This window comes from Pongo abelii, chromosome 6, assembly GCF_028885655.2.
Source record: "Pongo abelii isolate AG06213 chromosome 6, NHGRI_mPonAbe1-v2.0_pri, whole genome shotgun sequence".
NCBI classification, from domain to species: Eukaryota; Metazoa; Chordata; class Mammalia; order Primates; family Hominidae; genus Pongo; species Pongo abelii.
Window position 1 is genome coordinate 9,979,884 of NC_071991.2, and position 24,180 is coordinate 10,004,063.

Here is a 24,180-nt window from a genome sequence, read left to right on the forward strand (position 1 = left end):
GGGTAACATAGTGACACCACGTCTCTGCAAAAAAGAAGAAAATTAGAGAACTGTGGTGCGTGCCTATAGTCCCACCTACAGGCAGAGCGAGACCATGTCCCCTACTAAAAAAAGGCCAAGAATGCAGGAAATATAGATAATATGGGCCCTGTGATGGGTGGAGGCCAAATAGATCAATACAGAATTGAAGAAGACACAGAGCACTTGTATTTCCCTTCAGGCATAGCACGCTGGCTAGGACTCCAGTACCGTGAAGGGAGGCAGTGAGAGCAGACATCTGTGCCTCATGCCTGGTCTCAGGGGGATAGCAGGAACAGGGTGGGTGCCAAGGAGGGGCAAGGGGCCGGGGCAGGGATAGACGTGGCTGGTGAGGAAAGGAGGATAGTTGTTGGGGGAAGGTGGGGACATACAAGCAGCCATTCTCAAAATGTGCAGGGTCCTGGCCCCCTCCCTGCCTCTGCTCCTGAACACTGCATCCCGTGCCTCTCCCATGGCCACCTGCTGGGCTAACGGGCTGGATTTAGGCGCTGCCCATGTTGGAATCATGCCCTCCTCCAGGGCTGGCGCCTCCCAAAATCCCCCTCTGAAAGAGAGCCAGAGCCCCAGGCTTAGCCCCAGGCCCTATCACTGCTGTTTGGGGAGGGAGGATGAACCACCCGGGAGGCCTCATACCATTCCAGAGCAGAAATCCTGACACAAAAGGAATCTCCCATGGGGGTTCAGCTGGGTCCAGGGCCCGGAAAGTGACATAAACATGCACCTTGAATCTAAGGAGAACGCACGTGGCGGTACCGGGCCTGAGGCCCCTGGGGAGTATGTACCCTCCAGAGCTACCCAGAGGCTGTTGGCTAAAAGTTCTATGTGGCCCCCTCCTCGGGCAGCCTGGTAAGCAGGTGACCTTCTAGCTGGGTCCCACGGCCCACGGGCAAGGCAGGAATGGAACGAAGAGTCAGTCCTCAGTGGCTGGGTGTTGTATCCCACGCCTGTAATCCCAGCACTTTGGGAGGCTGAGGTGGGCAGATACTTGAGGCCAGGAGTTTGAGACCAGCCTGGCCAACATGGTGAAACCCCGTCTCTACTAAAAATACAAAAATTAGCTGGGCGTGGTGGCGCGCGCCTGTAATTCCCAGCTACTTGGAAGGCTGAGGCAGGAGAATTACTTGAACCCAGGAAGCAGAGGTTACCGTGAGCCAAGATCACACCATTGCACTCCAGCCTGGGCAACACAGCGAGAATCCATCTCAAAAAAACAAACAAAAAAAATACAGTCCTCAGGCAGGGTGGGCCACCCTCTTGAGGCCTTGCCCAAACAGCCAGGGGGTCCCTTGTCCTCTCTTCAGCCCACCTTTGCAGGTGGGACCAGTTTAGTCCAAAGCCCCTGTGCCTCAGTTTCCCTGTGGGTTGAACAAGCAGAATGAGGTGTGTAGGGCCTGGCTCAGATGGAGGGGTTTCCTGAGCATGGGGAGCCTGTTTCCTCAGGCCTGTGAAGGGAGGGAGGGTGGGCCAGCCTGACTGGCCCTGGGAAGCACAGAGGAGCCTACTGGAACCAGGGAAGAGACTGAGAAGAGAAGGGAGGCCCGTCCCTATCTGCTTCTGTCTCAAGAAGATTGATATCACTTCCTCTGGTGAAATCCTGCCTTCATGTCCCCACAACCCCTCAGATGATGCCATCTTACCCTGGAGAGGGTGGGCAGAGCCTCCTACGGAGGGAGCCCTGTGGGTCACCAAAGCTCCAGTGACCACCCCCGGGCAAAGGCCAGCAGATCCCCTGTTAGAGATGGGCCCAGGACTTTGTGCGGGGTGCCCACTTGCTCTGAGCCTTCACTTCCTCGGGGAGGCTTCCTCAGGATCTCGAACCTGTGGAAGGAGGACCAGTCTGTGTACTTCTGCCAAGTCCAGCTGGACACACAGATCAGGGAGGCTGTCGTGGCAGTCCATCAAGGGGACCCACCTCACCATCACCCAGGGTGAGTCCAGCTGCCCTGGCACCAAGGAACCTTCTGGTTCAGCCAGAGACTCAGGTATGTGGAGGGAATGACCTGAGGGGCTGTATGAGGGAACAACCTCCTGGGTCTCCCCTATCCCTGAGTTCCTGCACTCAGAAGTTGAGGCCCAGAGATCCAGGTAGAGGGGGCTCCAGTCCTGGAACTGCCACTGCAAGTCATGTGGCTTGGGACAGGGCTTCTCCGAGCTCTGTCCCCTCCTGTGTAGGGCGGGGAGGTCAGAGGGGACCCTTCAGATCCAGTCTCATGTCTGGGGGTCAAGGGGTGGCCTCGAGAGGGACCAGTCTCTGTGTAGGGGACCGTGAGCCCCCTCACCCCTTGAGCAAGATTGTGGTCCCTGCACCAAGGGAGCGGGCCTGGGGTGGGAAGAGGCCAGCTGGGTCTTGGTGGTGCCTGGGGACTGCATGGGGGCCCCTGCCAGGCAGGGAGAGGGACAGAGGACAAGCTGGGGGCTCTGGTGCTTGGGCTGGGGGCTAAGCGCCTGTGACCTCCACTGGCTTCCTCCTTCTCCTCTCTGAGGACTGAATCTGGGGCGCAGCAGAGCACAGACTCAGGCCCGCCTTTCCTCTCCCTGAAAGAGCCTGCGCTGGCCTTGGGCAGAGAAAGGGATGAGAAGTGAGGCTGAGTGCAGTGGGGTCTGCAGGGATCCAGGTGGGAGGGGCCCAGCCCCTCAAGGTCAGACCCGGCCCCTCAGCAGGAAGACGGGCACTGGGGCCCTTGGGCAGGGCTGATTTGACACTTTTGTGTGACTTGACACTTGTGTGACTTGAGCCACCATGCCCAGCCTGAACACCCTTTCCTGGTAAAACACTCCACAAACCAGGAAGAGAAGGAATGTACTGCAACAAAATAAAGGCCAGTCATGCAAGGCCCACGGCTGAAAGTCTTTCAGTCATTTTAGGTGAAAGACTGAAATCTTTGTCTCCAAGATCAGGAACAAGAGAAGGATGCCCGATCTCACTACTTCTATTCAACATAGGATTTGAAGTCAGGCCGGGCACAGTGGCTCACGCCTGTAATCCTCGCAATTTTGGAGGCCGAGGCAGGCAGATTACTTGAGGCTATGAGTTTGAGACCACCCTGGCCAACATGGCAAACCCCATCTCTACTAAAAAAAAAAAAAAAAAAAAAAAGGATTTGAAGTCCTAGCCGGAGCAATTAAGCAAGGGATAAAAAGACATCTAAGTCCCTTTTGCAATAAGAAGCCAGATGGATAAAGGAAGTGCTGGTCACCCTGGAGGTACACTCATTTGGGGAAGGCCCCCGGCCCCCACAGCCCTCTGGGGAGCCTGACCCTGGCTCTCCCCACTCACCTCAGCCCTCAGGCAGCCCCTCCACAGGGCCCCTCTCCTGCCTGGATGGCTCTGCTGGTCTCCCCGTCCCCTGGAGAAGAACAAGGCCATGGGTCAGCCCCTGCTGCTGCCCCTGCTGCTCCTGCTGCTGCCGCTAGCATTTCTGCAGCCTGGTGAGTACCCAGGACCGCCCAGGTATGGTCTCTGCCCAAACCACAGGAGGGGTCAACCCAAGACAAAGGCAGAACATCTGGGGTAGGGGCCAGGCTCCCACCTCTAGCAAACAAGGGCAGGTCCCATAGGGGTGGGTGCCCCCATCTCCTCCCCCTCCACCCTCCTCCATGCCTGAAGAGTGAGAGACCCAGGCCAGAGGTCAGTCCAGCCACCTGTCACACGACTGCCTGTGGGTGAAGGTGCGGGAGGGTCTGGGGTCACCCTCTTTGAATCTTGCGGTGGCTTCAAGGTCTCTCCCCCACTCCTTCCCTCCCTCCCTCCCTCCTCTAGGTGGCTCTGCAGGATCTGGTCCAAGCCTTCCCTATGGGGTCACTCAACCAAAACACCTCTCAGCCCCCATGGGTGGCTACGTGGAAATCCCCTTCTCCTTCTATCACCCCTCAGAGTTAGCCACAGCTTCCAACATGAAAATATCCTGGAGACGGGGCCATTTCCACGGGCAGTTCTTCTACCGCACAAGGCCGCCTTCCATTCACAAGGATTACGCGAACCGGCTCTTTCTGAACTGGACAGAGGGTCAGAAGAGCGGCTTCCTCAGGATCTCGAACCTGCAGAAGGAGGACCAGTCTGTGTATTTCTGCCGAGTCGAGCTGGACACACCGGGATCAGGGAGGCAGCAGTGGCAGTCCATCGAGGGGACCAAACTCACCATCACCCAGGGTGAGTCCAGCTGCCCTGTCACCTGCCTTGCCCACTGCAGTGAGGGTTTTGGTGACCACTGATGTCTTCACATTTAAACCCAGTGGTCTGGATTGAGAGCTGTTAGCATTTCACCTTGCTACCCCTTCCCTGTGTGGGCTTCTGAGAGCAGCTTGCTCATCCTGAATGTCCCCTAATCTAGAAAGCAGCACACCATGCCTTTCACCCAGACGCCCCACACCCCCAGAAGAGGGTCTGCTCATTCCTCATCTCTTCCCAGCTGTCACAACCACCACCACCTGGAGGCCCAGCAGCACAACCACCACAGCCGGCCTCAGGGTCACAGAAGGCAAAGGGCACTCAGAATCATGGCACCTAAGTCTGGACACTGCCATCAGGGTGGCATTGGCTGTCGCTGTGCTCAAAACTGTCATTTTGGGACTGCTGTGCCTCCTCAGATGGAGGAGAAGGAAAGGTAAGTGCCCAGAGCACACTGTCTTCTCAAGCTTCCCAGCTGGGGGTTTCTCAGAGCCCACCTGCAGCTAAGGGACTTCAGAAATATGCAGACCCTGCTGGCTCCCCTTAAGCCCACCAAGGCCGACTCTGTGGCCTGTGCTGGGGCGTCCGCATCTCAGGGGCCTCCTGCAGTGGGGTGGTGCAAGGTCACGTGTGAGAACCCCCAGCCTGGGCGCGGTGGCTCATGCCTGTAATCCCGGCACTTTGGGAGGCCAAGGCAAGTGGATCACAAGGCCAAGAGATCAAGACCATCCTGGCCAACATGGTGACACCCCATCTCTACTAAAAATACAAAAATTAGCTGGGCATGGTAGCACACGCTTGTAGTCCCAGCTACTCAGGAGGCTGAGGCAGGAGAATCGCTTGAACCTGGGAGGCAGAGGTTGCAGTGAGTCAAGATCGCGCCACTGCACTCCAGACTGGTGACAGAACAAGACTGTGTCTCAAAAAAAAAAAAAAAAAAAAAAAGAGAGAGCCCCCAGCCCTCTCCACACAGCTGGATCCCCCCAACTTCTTCTCTCTCAGTCATCAATCATCCACACTCCCCTGAAGGTTCCTGGGGAGGGGAGGGTCTGCCCTGGGAAAAGGACAGAGAGAGGAGAAGGGACCAGAATTGGGCTGAGCTCAGCAGGCACTGGCTGACTGCCCACCTGCCACGGCCTGGCTTGAAACTGGAGAAGCAAAGTAGATAAAGCATAGGCTCTGCTCTCAGGGAACTGGGGGTGTGGAGTTGTCAGTTGCCTCAAGGACTAACTGCTTCATTGAGAAAGAACTATGGTATCGCTAAACAAGGGTGGGAGGAGAGAGAGGTAATCAGGAGGACTTCCCAGAGGAGGTGGCATCTGCAGATGTCTCACAAAAGAAAAGAATTAGCCTGGTAAGAGGTGAGGGTTGTGTAGAGGTCACTCACTTTCCTTGTGGGTGAAGGAAACCATTCCAGGAGCTGTAGGAAGCTTGGTGCTGGTGGAGGAGGCAGGAGAGGAGAGGAGATGACCTTGGAAATCACATCCAAGAGCCTCTGATCCCAGAGGCAGCGTGAGGCAGCAAAGGGTGACCTCAGTTCCCCATGAGAGACCTCAGTCTGTGGAGGAGTGGCCAGAGGTGGGCCAGGCTGGGTCAGTGCAGTGCAGGAGTGAGGTGGAGAGAGGGAAAGGGCCAGATCCTAGAAAAGATTAAGTAATAAAAACCAATGAGATTGTTAGATTGATGTAGGGGCAAGGGAGCAGGAAGAAGCACCCGTTTCCACCTGGGTGCATGGGGCTATGATGAAACCACCAACTACAGTAGACAATAGAGGAGGAGACTATATTTGGAGGGGAACGATGCCTCATTTAGTTTGGAATCTGTTTTTTTGTTTTGTTTTTGAGACAGAGTTTTGTTCTGTCGCCCAGGCTGGAGTGCAGTGGCACAATCTCGGCTCACTGCAAGCTCCCCCTCCTGGGTTCAAGCCATTCTCCCACCTCAGCCTCCTGAGTAGCTAGGACTACAGGCGCCCACCACCACACCTGGCTAATTTTTTGTATTTTTAGTAGAGACGGGGTTTCACTGTGTTAGCCAGGATGGTCTCGATCTCCTGACCTCGTGATCCGCCTGCCTCGGCCTTCCAGAGTCCTGGGATTACAGGCTTGAGCCACCGCACCCGGCCAGTTTGGAATCTGTTATACGGGAGATCCATGTGTGGCATCTCAGCAGAGTTGTCCATTGGAAACTTGGATGTACACATTTCCAGTTCAAAAGAGAGGACAAGGCTCCAGGCAGCAATGAGTTCTACCTCAATTTTATTCTCCAAACCTGACAGTAAGTTACCATCAAGAAAGTCTTCAGGCCAGGCATGGTGGCTAATGCCTATAATCCCAGCACCTTGGGAGGCCAAGGCGGGTGGATCACCTGAGGTCAGGCGTTCAAGACCAGCCTGGCCAAAATGGTGAAACCCCATCTCAATTAAAAACACAAAAAATTAGCCGGGCATGGTGGCCGACACCTGTAGTCCAAGCTACTCAGGAAGCTGAGGCAGGAGAATTGCTTGAACCCAGGAGGCGGAAGCTGCAGTGAGCCGAGATGGTGACACTGCACTCTAGCCTGGGTGACAGAGTGAGACTCCATCTATAAAAAGTAAAAAAGAAAGTCTTCAGTGAAAGGAGATTCGCCCTATCAGCTATGAAAGCACAGAGGGGAGGAGCATGGAGTCGGGGCTGCCTGCAGTCAGATCCTGGCCTCACACCCTCGCCAGGGAAACAGGCTCGCGGGTACAAAGGTTGTGTGCCTCAACTTCCTCATGGAAGCACGTGAGATTATTTTATAACCATAGAGTGGAGACAGTCAGTATGACCACCAAACCCAGGAGCCATATATTAAAATATTGATAAATTTAACTATATAAAAAAATTTTTGCCGGGTACGGTGGCTCACACCTGTGATTCCAGCAGAAAATCAGATCAGGAGATCACAGAAGGTCAAGGAACTAGTGAGACAGCAGGAATGGAGAGCAAGGGGGTCAGCAGGAAGCTTGGAGAATCTGCAAAATAGTAGATTACAAAGGATCAAAAGTCAGTGAGGTTCAACAAGAGGTAGGGTGAGATAATGACCAAAGACAGAGCGAACACTTCCAGGTTCATTCTGTGAGGTCAGCAACACCATGACCTGAAAGCCAGATAAAGACCCTGCAAGAAAAACAATACACAAAATACAGATGAAAAGCCTGGTAAATATTGATGGGAAAATCTTCAACAAAATTCTAGCAAACCAACTTTCACAGCATGTTAAAAGGACTGTATGCCATGACCAAGTTGGAGATAGTCCTGGAATGCACGTATCACCCAAAACAGGAAAATTAATGTAGTGCACCCCATTAACAGAATGAAGGACAAAACCCGTATGATCATCTCAACTGATACAGAAAAAACATTGGACAAGATTGAACACCCTTTCCTTTTTTTTTTTTTTGAGATGGAACCTTGCTCTGTTACCCAGCCTGGAGTGCAGTGGTGCCATCTTGGCTCACTGCAACTTCTGCCTCCCAGGTTCAAGCGATTCTTCCGCCTCATCCTTTCGAGGAGCTAGGATTACAGGTGTGCACCACTACGCCAAGCTAATTTTTGTATTTTTGGAAGAAACGTGGTTTTACTATATTGGCCAGGCTGGTCTCGAACTCCCGACCTCAAGTGATCCGCCCACCTTGGCCTCCCAAAGTGCTGGGATTGCAGGCTGCGCCACGGTGCCCAGCCTGAACACCCTTTCCTGGTAACACACTCCAAAACCAGGAAGACAAGGAATGTACTGCAGCAAAATAAAGGCCAGTCATGCAAGGCCCATGGCTGAAAGTCAGTCATTTTAGGTGAAAGACTGAAATCTTTGCCTCCAAGATCAGGAACAAGAGAAGGATGCCCGATCTCACTACTTCTGTTCAACATAGGATTTGAAGTCAGGCCGGGCATGGTGGCTCACACCTGTAATCCCAGCACTTTTGGAAGTCGAGGCAGGTGGATGACATGAGGCTATGAGTTTTGAGACCACCCTGGCCAACATGGCAAAACCCCATCTCTACTTAAAAAAAAAAAAAAAAAAAAAAAAAAAGAAAAAAAAAAGATTTGAAGTCCTAGCCAGAGCAATTAGGCAATTAGGCAAGGGATAAAAAAGCATCTAATTTGAAATGGAACTAGCAAAACCATCTCTGTTTGCAGGTGACAAAATCTCATATGTAGAAAATCCTAAGTATTGCACAAAAATACTTGTTGAATGAATGAATTCAGCAAAGTTCCAGGAAACCAATTTAACATGCAAGCAAAAATGGATTGCATTTCTGTGCACTAAATATAAACAATCTGAAAAGAAAATTAAGAAAATAATTCCATTTACAATAATGTCAAAAAATAAAGTAAGATCTTTAGGAATAAACCTAACCAGGGAGGTGAAAGACTTGTACACTGAAACTACAAAACATTGCTGAACAAATGAAAGAAGACACAAATAAGTGGATGACATTCTTGTTCGTGGAGTGGAAGGATTAATATTGTCAAGGTGTCCATGCCACCAACAACAAACTCCAGATACAATGCAAATCCTATGAAAACCCCAATGGCATTTTTTTTGCTCAAAGAAAAAATTCATCCTGAAATTCAAATGGAATCTGAAAGCACTACCACAAAGCAAAATAATCTTTTGAAAGGTGAACAGAGTTAGAGGACACGCATTCCCTGATTTCCAAATATATTAAAAACTATGGTAATCAAAATGGTGTGGTACTGAAATAAAGACATAAATAGGCCAGGTGCAGTGGCTGATGCCTGTAATCCCAGCACTTTGGGAGGCTGAGCTGGGCGGATCACCTGAGATTGGGAGTTCAAGCCCGGCCTGACCAACATGGAGAAACCCCATCTCTACTAAAAATACAAAATTAGCTGGGCGTGGTGGTGCATGCCTGTAATCCCAGCTAATCGGGAGGCTGAGGCAGGAGAATCACTCGAACCCGGGAGGCAGAGGTTGCAGTCAGCCAAGATCATGCCATTGCATTCCAGCCTGGGCAACAAGAGTGAAACTCTGTCTCAAAAAAAAAAAAAAAAAAAAAAAAGACATAAATAGACCAGTGGAATAGAATACAGAGCCCACAAATAAACCCTCACATAGATAGTCAAATGATCCTCAACAAGGGTGCCAAGATGACCACTCAACGAAGAATAGTTTCTTCAACAAACTATTGTTGAGAAAGCTCTTGAGAAAGCTGGGTACTCACATGCAAAACATAAAGGTGCATCTCTGCCAAAAAATTAATTCAAAATGGATTAAACACTTCAACGTAAGACCCAAAACTGTCCAGTGTCTAGAAGAAAATACAGGAGAAAACATAGGGTGATGAGACAAGATGGTGGGTCCTTGCACCATTATCCCCAGACCCGTGGCTTTTATTCCACAGGGGAAGGATGGTTTGTATTCCACAGTTGAAGTATGATCACATCAAGGCTGTTTGACTCCAGGGCAGGATTTATGATACGTACCTGCTGTTACACAAGGAACGATAGATCAACTGGAAATCTTAGAGGCCTTCCCAGAACTGGGGTTAATCAGAAGCCACCATGGCAGATTAGCTTCCAAGATGGAGTTGCCTTAGCCTCCACAATATTAAAAGTAGAACTACCATATGATCCAACAATCTCACCTCTGGGCATATATCCAACGAATTGAAAGCAGGGTCAGGAAGAGGTGTTTGCACACCGATGTTTGTAGTAGCATTACTCAAAATACCCCAAACGTAGAATCAACTGAAATGTCCATCAAACAAAATATGGTGTCTGTAGTCCAAGCTACTCGGGAAGCTGAGGTTGGGAGAATGACCTGAGCCCAGGAGGTTGAGGGTGTAGTGAACTATGATTGTGCCACTGCACTCCTTCCTGGGTGACAGTATAAGATCCTGTCTATTAAAAAAAAAAAGTTCTGAACAAAATTATTGAATCTTTTTTATTTAGTTATTTATTTTGAGACAAAGTCCTGCTTTGTCACCCAGGCTGGAGTGCAGCAGTGCAATCTCAGTTCACTGCAACCTCCACCTCCTGGGTTCAAGCGATTCTCTTGGCTCAGCCTCCCAAGTAGCTGGGATCACAGGTGTGTGCCACAACACCCAGCTACTTCTTGCATTTTTAGTAGAGACGAGGTTTCACCATGTTGGCCAGGCTGGTCTCGAACTCCTGACCTCAGGGGATCCACCCGCCTCGGCCTCCCAAAGTGCTAGAATTGTAGGCGTGAGCCACTATGCTTGGCCTCAACCTTTAAAGGGAAGGAAATTCTTACACATGCTCTAGTATAAATGAGCCTTGAGGACATTATGCTAAGTGAAATAAGCTAGTCACAAAAAGATAAATACTGTCTGATTCCACTTATATGGTATCTGGAGTAGCCAGATTCCTAGAAACAGGAAGCAGAAAGGTGGTTGTCAGGGGCACGGAGGAGATGGGAATGGAGAGTTAATATTTAAAGAACATAGAATTTCAGTTTTACTGGCCCAGTGTGGTGGCTCACACCTGTGAGGAACATGCCTTGGAAGGCTGAGGTAGGTGGATCACTTGAGGCCTCGAGTTCGAGCCCAGTCTGGCCAACATGGCGAAACCCTGTCTCTACTAAAAATACAAAAAATAAGCTGGGTGTGGTGGGGGCACCTGTAATCCCATCTGCTCAGGAACCTAAGGCAGGAGAATCACTGGAACCCAGGAGATGGAGGTTGCAGTGAGCTGAGATCACGTCACTGCATAGCAGCCTGGGTGACAGAGCAAGACTCTGTCTCAAAAAAAAGAAAGAGAACTTTTGAGTTTCAGTTTCACAAGATGAAAATGTTTTGGAGATCTGTTTCACAACCATGTGAATACACTTCACACTGCCAAACTGTACACTAAGCAATGGTTAGGATGGTAAATTCTAGGTAGTTTTTTTTTTTTTAGACAGAGTCTCGCTTTGTCACCCAGGCTGGAGTGCAATGGTGCGATCTTGGCTCACTACAACCTCCACCTCCCAGGGTCAAGCAATTCTTCTGCATCAGCCTCCTGAGTAGCTGGGAGTACAGGCACATGCCACCACGCCCAGCTAATTTTTGTAATTTTGGTAGAGACGGGTTTTCACCATGTTGTCCAGGCTGATCTCAAACTCCTGACCTCAGGTGATCTGCCCACCTTGGCCTCCCAATCCTGGGATTATCACCTCGTGAGCCACCGCACCCGCCTTAGGTGTTACGCTGGAAGGAGTGAAAGTTGCAACATGAAAATGATACTAGCAGTTAATATTTCAGAGTTCCCAGTCCTAACATTAAAAAACAAAAAACCTGTAGAAGTGGAAGGAGGCCCCTGGAGTTGAGGGGTGCTGTGAGGCCTGGGTTCAGAGGGTGTCTCTGTGGACGCAGAGACCTCCCGGGAGGAGGCTGGATGGTGGAGGGGATGTCTGTGGACCAGGAGCCCAGTGCTTGGGAAACACTGCAGGGATGCCACGAGGATGGGAGGGGCAGGGCACAGTGGGAGAGGCAGCAGAGGATTCAGGGTGGGACTAGCCAGAGGGGAGGGGAAGTCTAGTGGTGGCAACAGAATTTGAACAGCCACAAACATGAGTCCCAAGCACAAGGCTCCCAAGGCTGGAGGGCAGACACAGCTGCCACCCGGAAGGAAACCACAGGCGCGGTCTCCCTGAGGACCTGGAGGGAGAGGCGGGGGTGCCTATGTCAAGGGAAGGGAAGGGAAGGAAGAGATGGGTGGGCGAGGGCTCAGCGGTAGAGGGAGCCAGGTAGGGGCTGAGCAGAGAGCTCAAGAGCGAAGGAAGCCAATGGAGGGTATCAAGGTTGTGGGGGATGGGGGGGCGGTTTCAGGAGGTGACGTGGTGGACAACAGGGAGAACAGGTCGGAGGGGGGAGCCTCAGGGTGCCAGCTGAGTCCCAGGCCCTTCCTGACGGGTTTGAGCAGAGCTGCTCTGCTGCTCTGGTCCCTCTAAGGAGGGCCTCAGCCTAGGGCGCAGCAGAGAAGGTGGGATGGAGACTGCCATCACCTGGATGCCACCCTGACTCACTGTTGGTCCCCCTACAGGTCAGCAGCGGACTAAAGCCACAACCCCAGCCAGGTGAGTGCTCGGTCTCCCCAAGGGGATGGGGAGTACAGGTGCGGGCAGGTGACGGGTTTGGAAATCAGGGACTGTGCTGCTAAGAACCCCACAAGCCCAGCCTGCCACAAATTCTCCTGAGTTTTTGCCACCACCCACTTAAATCTGATCTCTGAAGCAACTGCCTTGCCTGCCTCCCTGTAATAATCCTGGCCCTGCATCTAAAAACACTTCCCCTCCTGCAGATGGCAGGGCGCCAAGCAGTGACTTCTGACCAACAGAGTGTGGAGAGAAGGGATGTGTATTAGCCCTGGAGAACGTGATGTGAGACCCGCTTGTGAGTCCTCCACACTGGTTCCCCACTGGCAAGATACATGGAGAGCACCCTGAGGACCTTTAAAAAGGCAAAACCGCAAGGCAGAAGGAGGCTCGGTCCCTGAATCACCGACTGGAGGAGAATTACCTACAAGAGCCTTCATCCAGGAGCATCCACACTGCAATGATACAGGAATGAGGTCTGAACTCCACTGAATTAAACCACTGGCATTTGGGGGCTGTTCATTATAGCAGTGCTAAGAGTTCCTTTATCCTCCCCAAGGATGGAAAAATACAATTTATTTTGCTTACCGTATACCCCTTTTCTCCTCGTCCAGATTTTCCAATCTGCATGGTGGCTGTCTTCTCCTATGGCAGAAGGTTTTGGGGAATAAATAGCGTGAAACGCTGCTGCCACTTCCCTGTGCATCTCCCACATGGCTGCCAAGTGCCCCTTCCTGCTCTGCAGTACCTTCGTCCAGTCATGATGCAGGGAGCATCCCCGCTAGAAACAGATGGCACTCACAGATTTAAAGCAGTTGGAAGCAAGTTTAAGAAGGGAAATCTTTTTTTTTTTTTTTTTTGAGACAGAGCCTCACTCTGTCATCACCCAGGCTGGAGTGCAGTGGCGCAATCTCTGCTCACTGCAATCTCTGCCTCCTGGGTTCAAGCCATTCTCGTGCCTCAGCCTCCCAAGTAGTTGGGATTACAGGCATGCACCCCCACACTCAGCTAATGTTTGTATTTTTTAGTGGTACTGGAGTTTCGCCAAGTTGTCCAGGCTGGTCTCAAACTCCTGGGCTCAAGCAATCCTCCAGCCTCAGTCTCCCAAATAGCTGCAATTACAGGTGTGAGCCACCGTGCCTGGCTGAAAGGGAATCATTAAGGAATGGGCAGGGGCAGGAACACTGTCAGAGACGGTGTGTTGGCCACAGCTAGTACAGCAAATTGGCTGCTTCCTATGATCACATGGGTTGAGGGCTCAGTTCCACAAGGCTGCCCCCGCATCAGATGCCAGTCGCAAGCTCACGTGGTGCCTGTGCTTCCGACACAGGGCTATAAAAATTGGGGTTCCCATGATCCCCTCCTTGGGTTCAATTAATTTTCTAAAATGGCACCTAGAACTCAGGGAAGCCCTTTACTCACATGTGTCCCCTTATAGAGGATATTATAGGGCCTGGCGCCATGGCTCATGCCTGTAATCTCTGTGCTTCGGGAGGTTGAGGGGGGAGGTTCACTTCAGCACAGGAGTTTGAGACCAACCTGGGCAACATAGCAAGACCTTGTCTCAAAATAAAGATATAGGATATTACAAAGGATAGTGATGAACAGCCAGATATAAGAGATACACAGAGGGAGGCCTGGGGGAAGGGGTGCAAAGCTTCCGTGTCTTCTCCAGGCACTGCACCCTCTAGGAAGCTCCATGAGTTCAGTTATCCAGAAGCTCTCTGCATCCCTTTTGGGTTTTTATGGGCTTCATTATAAAGGCGTGATTGGGCCAGACACAGTGGCTCATGTCTGTAATCCCAGCACATTTTGAGGCTGAGGTGGGAGAATCAATTGAGCCCTCAGGTGGCAACTGAGGCTGCAGTGAGTTGTGATTGCACCACTGTACTCCAGCCTGGGTGACAGAGAGAGACCCTGTCTCAAAAAAAAAAAGACAAAACAAAACAAAAAACCTGGCCAATATGGTGAAACCCCCTCTCTACTGAAAATGATCGTCGCCTGATCCCCACTCCTTGAAGATGCCTCCACCCTCTCCATACACATTTGGTCAGCACTAACTGCCCTGGGTGACAGGCACACTGCACTGGGTGACAAGGATCCAAAGCTACACCAGCCAGTGCCCCAGCCCTCAAGCACCTCCCTGTGCAGAAGGAAGACACACAGAAAAGGGAAGCGTGGTTGTCACAGAGGCCCAGAGGACTGCCGGCTGATGTCACTGAATGGGGAAGTGGTTGGCCGCACGGGCCCCAAGCTCAGACCTGATGCCACAGTGGACGTTCATGGGCCATGTGACCTCAGGCTAGGCTCAGAACCACCCTCACGGCCTCCGTTTCTTTCTCTATAAATTGAGGACCATACAGAGATGCTGCCTACCTCCTGGGATTGTCCAGAAAGTTAAAAGCTCTTTTAAAATGCACCTGCTGGGCCAGGTGCAGTGTCTCACGCCTGTAATCCCAGCACTTTGGGAGGCCGAGGCAGGCAGATCACAAGGTCAGGAGGTCAAGACCAGCCTGAACAACATAGCAAAGCCCCATCTGTACTAAAAATACAAAAAGTAGCCGGGCATGGTGGCAGGTGCCTGTAATCCCAGCTACTCAGGAGGCTGAGGCAGGAGAATCACTTGAACTCAGGAAGTGGAAGCTGCAGTGAGCCGAGATTGTACCATTGCACTCCAGCCTGGGTGACAGAGCGAGACTCCGTCTCAAAAAATAAAAATAAATAAAATGCACCTGCTGGCAGGGCGCGGTGGTTCACGCCTGTAATCTCAGCAACTTTGGGAGGCCTAGGGAGGTGGATCACCTGAGGTAAGGTGTGCAAGACCAGCCTGGCCAACATGGCGAAACCCAATCTCTGCTAAAACTACAAAAATTAGATGGGCATAGTGGTGGGCACCTGTAGTCCCAGCTACTCAGGAGGCTGAGGCAGGAGAATCGCTTGAACCTGGGAGGCAGAGGGAACCAGTGAGCCTAGATGGCGCCACTGCACTGCAGCCTGGGCGACAGAGTGAGACTCCGTCTCAAAATAATAATAATAATAATAATAAAACAAAATGCACCTGCCATTTCTTTCCATCAGGTATGGCCATGGAAATGAGGGTCATAAGGGAAGCAGTGTATCCTCACAGATCCCCAGAAACGAGAGAGACAGTCATGCAGGGCCACTTGGGAAAGCACCAGGGTCCCTCAGGGAGTAGAGGAAGCCAGGGGAAAACGGGGGTGAGACTCTTTGTTATGCTTTCCCTGGAAAAGGCAAGGAAGGGTATGCAGGTTTAGGATTGGCTAGTTAGAATAACGTTAGCAGGCTCTGGGGATTAGGGGCTGTCATTTGTTATTTGGTGCCTGGCCCAGGATGATGAAGGCAGAGAAATATTGCCTCCTGAAGGGTGAGAGGCAGCTAGAAGAGCTGGTTCAGTATTGGGGCCCTGGATTAGCTGGTTTGCATATGAAAGGCACACTCAGCCAGGAGCCGTGGCTCAAGCCTGTAATCTCAGCACTTTGGGAGGCTGAGGTGGGCAGATCACAAGGTCAGGAGATGGAGACCATCTTGGCCAATGTGGTGAAACCCTGTCTCTATTAAAAATACAAAAATTAGTTGGGCATGGTGGCGCGCACTTGTAATCCCAGCAACTTGGGAGGCTGAGGCAGGAGAATTGCTTGAACCCGGGGTGGAGGCTGCAGTGAGCCGAGACCGTGCCACTGCACTCCAGCCTGGCAACAGAGTGAGACTCCGTTTCGGGAAAAAAAAAAGGGACACTCTCAGAGGGGTCATTTGCTAGCTCTAACAACTGGCTGGCTCTGGCAGGGGCAGCCCCTCTCTCTGGTCTTGGAGGTCCAAGATGCCAGAATATCAGCAATCCAGTGGGGCTTGGTGAGGTGGCTCACACCTGTCATCCCAGTACTAAGGGAGGCCGAGGCAGGAGGATTGCTTAAGCCTAGGAACTTGAGACCAGCCTAGACAACATAGTGAGACCCCATCTCTCAAAAAAAAAAAAAAAAAATTTAGCCGTGTGTGGTGGTGTGTGCCTGTGGTCTTCACTACTCGGGAGGCTGAGGTCAGCAAATCGCTTCAGCCCAGGAGTGATGGTGATCGCATCCCTACACTCCAGTCTGTGGACACTCTAGTACCTTGAGGACAGTACAGCCTGATTACAGAAGCTTTACAGCAAGTCTTGAAGTCAGGTATTATAAATCTTCCACCTTCATTCTTCATTTGTAAAGGCCTTTTGGCTATTCTAGGTCCTTTGCATTACTGTAAGAATGTTACAGTTGGCTTGTGAACTCCACAAAGCCTATGGGATGTCGACTGGGATCAGAGGAAAGCAGGAACAGGGTGGGTGCCAAGGAGGGGTGAGGGGCTGGGGCAGGGATGGATGTGGCCAGTGAGGACAGGAGGATACTTGTTGGGGGAATGTGGGGACATCCAAGCAGTGGTTCTCATAATGCGGTGCAGGGTACTTACCCCCTCCCTGCCCCTGCTCCCCACACACGACTTCCCACGCCTCTCCCATGAGCACCTGCACTAAGGGGCTGCATTTAGGCTCTGTCCACGTTGGAATCATGCCCTCCTCCAGGCCTTCCTCCTCCTCCCAGAAGCCCTGTCTGTGAGAGAGCCACAGCCCCAGGCTCAGTCCCAGGTTCTGTCACTGCTGTTGGGGGAGGAGGATGAACAAATCCTGGAGACCTCACACCATCCCAGAGCAGAAATCCTGACACAGAAGGAATCTCCCATGGGGGTTCAGCTGGATCCAGGGCCTGAAAGTGACATAAACGTGCACCTTGCATCTAAGGAGACCGCACGTGGCAGCACTGGGCAGCATGTGCCCTCCAGAGCTACCCAGAGGCTGTTGGCTATAAGTTCTATGTGGCCCCCACATTGGACAGCCTGGTAAGCAGGTGACATTTCAGCCAGGTCCTCAGGCAGGGCAGGCCACCCTCTCGAGGCCGTGCCCAGACAGCCAGGTCGTCCCTTGTCCTCTCTTCAGCCCATCTTTCCAGCTGGGACCAGTTCAGCCCAAAGCCCCCGTCCCCCAGTTTCCCTGTGGGTTGAATGGAGATGTGTCACCTCAGAATGTTGCAAAGCAGAGAATGAGGTGTTTAGGGCCTGGCTCAGACGGAGGGGTTTCCTGAGCATGGGGAACTTGTTTCCTCAGGCCTGTGAAGGGAGGGAGGGCAGGCTGGCCTGGCTGGCCCTGGGAAGCACAGAGGAGCCTACTGGGACCAGGGAAGAGACTAAGAAGAGAAGGGAGGCCCGTCCCTGCCTGCTTCTGTCTCAAGAAGGCTGATGCCACTTCCTCTGATGAAATCCTGTCTTCCCCCACGGCCCCTCAACTGATGCCACCTCACCCTGGAAAGGGTGGGCAGAGCCTCCTACGGAGGGAGCCCTGTGGACCAACAAAGCTCCCTGCTCCAGTGACCACCCCCAGGCAAAGGCCGGCAGATCCCCCTGTTAGAGACGGGCCCAGGACTGTGTGCGGGGTAGGTGTTGCTCTGAGCCTTCACTTTCTTCTGTGTCCAAGGAAGGTTCTGGATCAGCCAAGGGTTCAGGTGTGTGGAGGGAATGACCTGAGGGGCTGTATGAAGGGACAGCCTCCTGTCCTGCACTCAGAAGTTGAGGCCCAGAGATTCCACCCTTCAGCCAGGCCCAGACATCTGGGTTGAGGGGGCTCCAATCCTGGACCCACCACTGCAAGTCACGTGGCCTGGGGCAGGGCTTCTCGGAGCCCTGTCCCCTCCTGTGTAGGGCGGGAGGTCAGAGGGGAGCCTGCAGATCCAGTCTCACGTCTGGGGGGTCAAGGGGTGGCCTCCAGAAGGACCAGTCTCTGTGCAGGGGACCATTAGCCCCCTCACCCCTTGAGCAAGGTCGTGGTCCCTGCACCAAGAAAGAGGGCCTGGGGCAGGAAGAGGCCAGCTGGGTCTTGGTGGTGCCTGGGGACTGCATGGGAACCCCTGCCAGGCAGGGAGAGGGACAGAGGACAAGCTGGGGGCTCTGCTGCTTGGGCTGGGGGCTGAGCACCTGTGACCTCCACCGGCTTCCTCCTCCTCCTCTCTGAGGACTGAATCTGGGGCGCAGAAGGGCAGAGATTCAGGCCTACCTTTCCTCTCCCTGAAAGAGCCTGCGCTGGCCCTGGGCAGAGAGAAGGATGAGAAGTGAGGCTGAGCGAGGTGGGGTCTGCAGGGATCCAGGTGGGAGGGGCTCAGCCAGCCAAGGTCAGGCCCAGCCCCTTAAGGTCAGGCCCAGCCCCTCGGCAGGAGGACGGGGACTGCGGCCTTTGGGCAGGGCTGACTTGGCACTGACCACAAGGGAGGCCCTTTTGCAATAAGGGAAAAGAAGCCAGATGGATAAAGGAAGTGCTGGTCCACCCCGGAGGTACACGGGTTTGGGGAAGGCTCCCGGCCCCCACAGCCCTCTTCAGAGCCTGAGCCCGGCTCTCCTCACTCACCTCAACCCCCAAGCGGCCCCTCCACAGGGCCCCTCTCCTGCCTGGACGGCTCTGCTGGTCTCCCCGTCCCCTGGAGAAGAACAAGGCCATGAGTCGGCCCCTGCTGCTGCCCCTACTGCCCCTGCTGCTGCCACCAGCATTTCTGCAGCCTGGTGAGTACCCAGGACCGCCCAGATGTGGGCTTTGCCCAAACCACAGGAGGGGCCAACCCAAGACAAAGGTGGGACATCTGGGGCAGGGGCCAGGCTCCCACCACCAGGAATCAAGGGCGGGTCCCACAGGGGCGGGTGCCCCCACCCTCTCCCCTTCCTTTCTCCCCCATGCCTGAAGAGTGGGAGACCCAGGCCAGAGGTCAGTCCAGCCACCTGTCACACGACTGCCTGTGGGTGAAGGTGCGGGAGGGTCTGAGGTCACCCTCTTAGTGTCCTGAGGTGGTTTCAAGGTCTCTCCTCCACTCACTCCCTCCCTCCTCTAGGTGGCTCTGCAGGATCTGGTCCAAGCTACCTTTATGGGGTCACTCAACCAAAACACCTCTCAGCCTCCATGGGTGGTTCTGTGGAAATCCCCTTCTCCTTCTATTACCCCTGGGAGTTAGCCACAGCTCCCGATGTGAGAATATCCTGGAGACGGGGCCACTTCCATGGGCAGTTCTTCTACCGCACAAGGCCGCCTTCCATTCACAAGGATTATGCAAACCGGCTCTTTCTGAACTGGACAGAGGGTCAGAAGAGCGGCTTCCTCAGGATCTCGAACCTGCGGAAGGAGGACCAGTCTGTGTATTTCTGCCGAGTCGAGCTGGACACACGATCAGGGAAGGAGCAGTGGCAGTCCATCGAAGGGACCAAACTCTCCATCACCCAGGGTGAGTCCAGCTGCCCTGGCACCCACTTTGCCCACCGCAGTGAGGCTTTTATGATCTCTGGTGACGTCGTCCCCAGCACCTCAGACCCCACTTCTTCTGATGACCCCTAAGTTCTCTCTTTGGCCCCTAACACTTCCTCAGGCCTTTGCCACCTCTCCCCTTTTCTCTCCCCCTTGTCTCCACATCTGATCTGCTTTCCCCGACCATCCCCCTCACTGTCCCCTCCAGATCCAGCCCCGCCCCCACTCCTCAGGCCTCAGCATCTGCCGGACCCTCTAATTATCCTTCATTTTTTCTCCAAAATGAGGCTCCAGCCTGGCCTCTCCCCATGACCTCCAGGCAGATTTGATCTCTCCAGGATGTGGCTCACCCATTCTTTGTCATGTGTCTCTGTGTGGAGTCCCCGTTAGTGCCTCAGGGTGGGCCCCATACCTTCCATCTCTCACAGTCACGAGCTCATTCAGGAACCCCCAGCAGGTGCCCAGTGGCTGGCCCTGGGAGCCCTGCAGTCCCTGGGTCAAGCCCTATCACCTGGGTTCCCATCTGCCAACTTCCTTCTCCCCCTCTGCTTCCCAGAAGTGTCCTTCAGCTCCTCCCTGACCTGCCTCGCCTCTTCCCTCACGTGTCATATCCCTCTCTTCCTGCATCCATCCTTTACCCTCCTTACTTCTCCCTGGCCCCTGCAGCCCCCACTCTCCCTGACAAGCCCCTGGGTTCTTCCAGACGTGCTCTCCCTGTCCTCCACTCTGGTCTTGCTACTCTGTCCTTCCCAACACTAAGGGACGCGTCTGCAGAAGCAAGAGCAGCAGCCCCCATTCACTGAGGCACCATGGCATGGCCCTGGCAAATCGCTTCGTGTGCATTGCCCTAGTGAACCCTCACCAAGACTCCACAATAGCAAGAGGAACTGCTATTCTCTTCAATTTACAGACAGGGAAACTGAGGCTAACAGAGCCTATATAGCTGCACTAGTGGTGCAGATGGGATTTGGAAGGGATGGTGAGGGACTGGCATGGTGGCTGATGCCTGTAATCAACAATTTGGGAGGCCGAGGTGGGTGGATCACCTGAGGTCAGGAGTTCGAGACTAGCCTGGCCAACATGGTGAAACCCCGTCTCTACTAAACATACAAAAATTAGCCAGGCGTGGTGGTGCATGCTTGTAATCCTAGCTACTCGGGAGGCTGAGGCAGGAGAATCACTTGAACCCGGGAGGCGGAGGTTGAGGTGAGCTGAGATTGAGCCACTGCACTCCAGCCTGGGTGACAAAGTGAGACTCTGTCTCAAACAAACAAACAAACACACACACACAATGAAAGGGATGGTGAGCTGCAGAGCTTTCTCACCTAACCTCTAGCTACAGGGCCTCGTCTATTGAGTTGACCATAGTGTTCGCTTTGACCTACTTTTGAACCTAGTGATGGGATGTGTTGCACTAATAGATCTTCTGTTTTATTCAGAAAGGGCGTCGGGGAAATTTGAGCCTACGTTTATCTGTCTCCAGATCAGTGGGGCGAGGGGAGTTTCTCCCAGGCCCAGGCAGGAACGGGGTGCATTGTCTGTGGAAAATGTTTTAGGAAACTAATCTTTGGCCAGGTGGGTTTGTTTTTTCTAATCACTTGCACTGGCAATCCTAAACAACGCCAGGGATAAATTACTCTTCCCTGCAGGGACCTGCAGGGATGGACACTCTCGCTGCCTGCGCCCTGGTAAACCACTGCATCATCTTAACCACTGCGTTGGTTTTGGAGCAGATGGAGAGCGGCTCCATAATCCAAATGAAGCAAGACAGCCTTGAACTTTGATTTCCTACATGTTTCCTTAAATGGCCTTTTTCGAGAGATTTGGGTTTTTCTCCGGCCTTCTCTTCCTCTTTCCTTAATTCCTGCTTGCTTTTCTCACCTCTCGGCATAGGTCAGATTTGTGGTTTTTCTCCGGCCTTCTCTTCCTCTTTCCTTAATTCCTGCTTGCTTTTCTCACCTCTCGGCATAGGTCAGATTTGTAGTTTTTTTCACTAATAAATTGTATTTTCAATTAATTCAATTAATTGAATATTCATGCTTATTATAAAAAACACAAAATTCAGGAAAGCAATAAAAAGAGAAAAAAGTTTTTTTTTTTTTTTTTTGAGACAAAGTCTCTCTCTGTCACCCAGGCTGGAGTGCAATGGCACGATCTTGGCTCACTCCAACCTCCACCTCCCAGGTTCAAGCGATTCTCCCGCTCAGCCTCTGAGTAGCTAGAATTACAGGCACCCACCATCATGCCAGGCTAATTTTTTATTTTTGTAGAGACAGGGTTTCACCATGTTAGCCAGGCTGCTGTCGAACTCCTGACCTCGGATGATCTGTCCGCCTTGGCCTCCCAAAGTGCTGGGATTACAGGCGTGAGCCACCTTGCCCTGCCTTTTTTTTTTTTTTTTTTTTTGAGACAAGAGTCTCGCTCTGTCACCCAGGCTGGAGTGTGGTCATGGCTTACTGCAGTGTCGACCTCCCAGGCTCAAGTGATTCTCTTGCCTCAGCCTCCCAAATAGCTGGGACTACAGGCATGCACTACCACACTTGGCTAATATTTGTATTTTTTTTGTAGTCATGGGATTTTGCTATGTTGCCCAGGCTGGTCTCAAACTCCTGAGCTCAAGTGATCCACCTACCTTGGCCTCCCAAAGTGCTGGGATACAGGCATGCGCCACTGTGTCTGGCAAAAAAAAATTTTTTAATCCAACTGAAGTACCATCATGCTAAGATACAACAAACTAAAGGGGTATTTGTAGCAGATATAACTAAGTTTGTTGTTGGCTTATTAATGTTTTTTACATAATTTTACTTTTGTAACCAAACCTAATTGTGTTCTTCTTTGTCACTTTTCTATTTCTTTTTTTTTTTTTTTTGAGATGGAGTCTCACTGTGTCTCCCAGGCTGGAGTGCAGTGGCGTGATCTCGGCTCACTGCAAGCTCCGCCTCCCAGGTTCACGCCATTCTCCTGCCTCAGCCTCCCGAGTAGCTGAGACTACAGGTGCCCGCCACCATGCCCGACTAATTTTTTTGTATTTTTAGTAGAGACGGGGTTTCACCGTGTTAGCCAGGATGGTCTCAATCTTCTGACGTCGTGATCTGCCCGCCTCGGCCTCCCAAAGTGCTGGGATTACAGGCTTGAACCACCATGCCGGCCTTTTCTGTTTTATTTCTAAGCACAAAAATCCCAATTTCCACTATAGGTTGAAAATATTGGCCAGACACAGTGGCTCATGCCTGTAATCCCAGCAATTTGGGAGGCCGAGGTGGGTGGATCACCTGAGGTCAGGAGTTCGAAACTAGCTGGCCAACATGGTGAAACCCCGTCTCTACTAAAAATACAAAAATTAGCCTGGTGTGGTGGCACATGCCTGCAGTCCCGGCTACTCAGGAGGCCGAGACAGGAGAATTGCTTGAACCCAGGAGTTGGAGGAGGCTTCAGTGAGCCAAGATCGCACCACTGCACTCCAGCCTGAGCGACAGAGCAAGGCTTCTTAATTTAAAAAAAAAATTTGTATGTAGTGATAATTTATTTTGGTATACGGCATAAACAACTAAATTGATCTTTATATGAAGTAATATAATCAGTTGTCCCAACCCCATTTATTGCGTTTTTATCTGCTTCTCTATTGATACATTAGGCCCGGTTTTAAAATTATTTTTGTAGAAGAGCATCCATTTCTGGTCAGTCAATTCTGCTTCACTGATCTGTCTTTTCTTACATCAGCACACAGGTTTAGTGATTGTAACTTTATCACATTTCAATGCCTAAGACTATTTCCATCTCAAACATATTACTCCTTCCTCAAAAACTTTTTTAGGCTGGGTGCAGTGGCTTCATGCCTGTAATCCCAGCACTTTGGGAGGCTGAGGCACGAGGATGACTTGAGCCCAAGAGTTTGAGACTTAACATGGGCAACATGGTGAGACCCCATCTCTAAAAAAAAAAAAAAAAAAATTAGCCAGTTGTGGTAGTGCACACCTATGGTCCCAGCTACTCAGGAGGCTGAGACAAGAGAATCGCTTGAGGCCAGGAGGTTGGGGCTGCAATGAGCTGTAATTTTGCAACTGCACTCCAGCCTGAGTGACAGAGCAAGACCCTGTCTTAAAAAACAAAGCAAAACAAAAAATATTTTTCTGTTGTTGCCTGCCTGTTCCTTCCCCAATGTTAGAATAAGTTTATCTAATTTAGGAAAAACGAAAACAAAAACAAAAAACAACACTCTTTTAAGTCAGTTGCATTAAACCTGTTACCCAATTGACAGAAACTGAAATCAGGCTAATACACAATCTTGCCATCAGGAACAAGGTCCTATTTTATATCCCTCAGTAAACCTTGGTAGTGTTCTGCCAAACATCATATAAATGTCTCATAAGATTGTTTAACTGTCTGTAGTGAGCTGAGATCATGCAACTGCACTCCAGCCTGGGTGACAGAGCCAGATCCTGTCTCAGGAAAAAAAAAAAAAAAAAAAAGATTTTTTTACCCTGTATATTTCCTTTTGTTAGTAATATGCAAGATTACTTTTTGAATCCTTAATAATTGTCATTGTAAAAGTAATGCATAGGCGGCCAGG

The 24,180-nt window shown here is 51.7% G+C and overlaps 2 protein-coding genes across 8 annotated transcripts in view; both read left to right on the forward strand.

Moving 5' to 3' along the window:
- Nucleotides 1-1,665: 1,665 nt before the first annotated feature.
- On the forward strand, nt 1,666-12,878 carry LOC100450352 (paired immunoglobulin-like type 2 receptor beta). The gene is made up of 6 exons (XM_054560242.2): nt 1,666-1,967; nt 3,322-3,468; nt 3,800-4,189; nt 4,449-4,643; nt 12,235-12,268; nt 12,493-12,878. The coding sequence occupies exons 1-6, from the start codon at nt 1,778-1,780 to the stop codon at nt 12,512-12,514; spliced, it is 978 nt and encodes a 325-aa protein (XP_054416217.2). The 5' UTR covers nt 1,666-1,777; the 3' UTR covers nt 12,515-12,878.
- Nucleotides 12,879-17,607: 4,729 nt separating this feature from the next.
- The window catches only part of PILRA (paired immunoglobin like type 2 receptor alpha), a 29,843-nt gene continuing 23,270 nt past the window's right edge, over nt 17,608-24,180 (forward strand). Inside the window, exons 1-4 of one of the 7 annotated variants that reach the window (XM_054560266.1) lie at nt 17,618-17,763; nt 18,742-18,880; nt 19,204-19,590; nt 21,260-21,632. In XM_054560266.1, coding sequence (XP_054416241.1) covers nt 17,620-17,763; nt 18,742-18,880; nt 19,204-19,590; nt 21,260-21,387 — 798 coding nt within the window. In that variant the 5' untranslated portion in view covers nt 17,618-17,619 and the 3' untranslated portion in view covers nt 21,388-21,632. Of the gene's footprint in view, nt 17,764-18,741; nt 18,881-19,203; nt 19,591-21,259; nt 21,633-24,180 lie in introns of those variants that run through there. The other 6 variants (XM_054560264.2, XM_054560265.2, XM_054560262.2 and 3 more) reach the window with 6 other exon arrangements.

Excerpts from the sequence above, each read along its gene's own strand:
- LOC100450352 (XM_054560242.2), top strand. The coding sequence starts at position 1,778 with ATGGGCCCAGGACTTTGTGCGGGGTGCCCACTTGCTCTGAGCCTTCAC. Across the intron at positions 3,469-3,799 it reads GCTAGCATTTCTGCAGCCTG|GTGGCTCTGCAGGATCTGGT; the intron begins GTGAGTACCCAG and ends TCCCTCCTCTAG. Across the intron at positions 4,644-12,234 it reads CAGATGGAGGAGAAGGAAAG|GTCAGCAGCGGACTAAAGCC; the intron begins GTAAGTGCCCAG and ends GTCCCCCTACAG.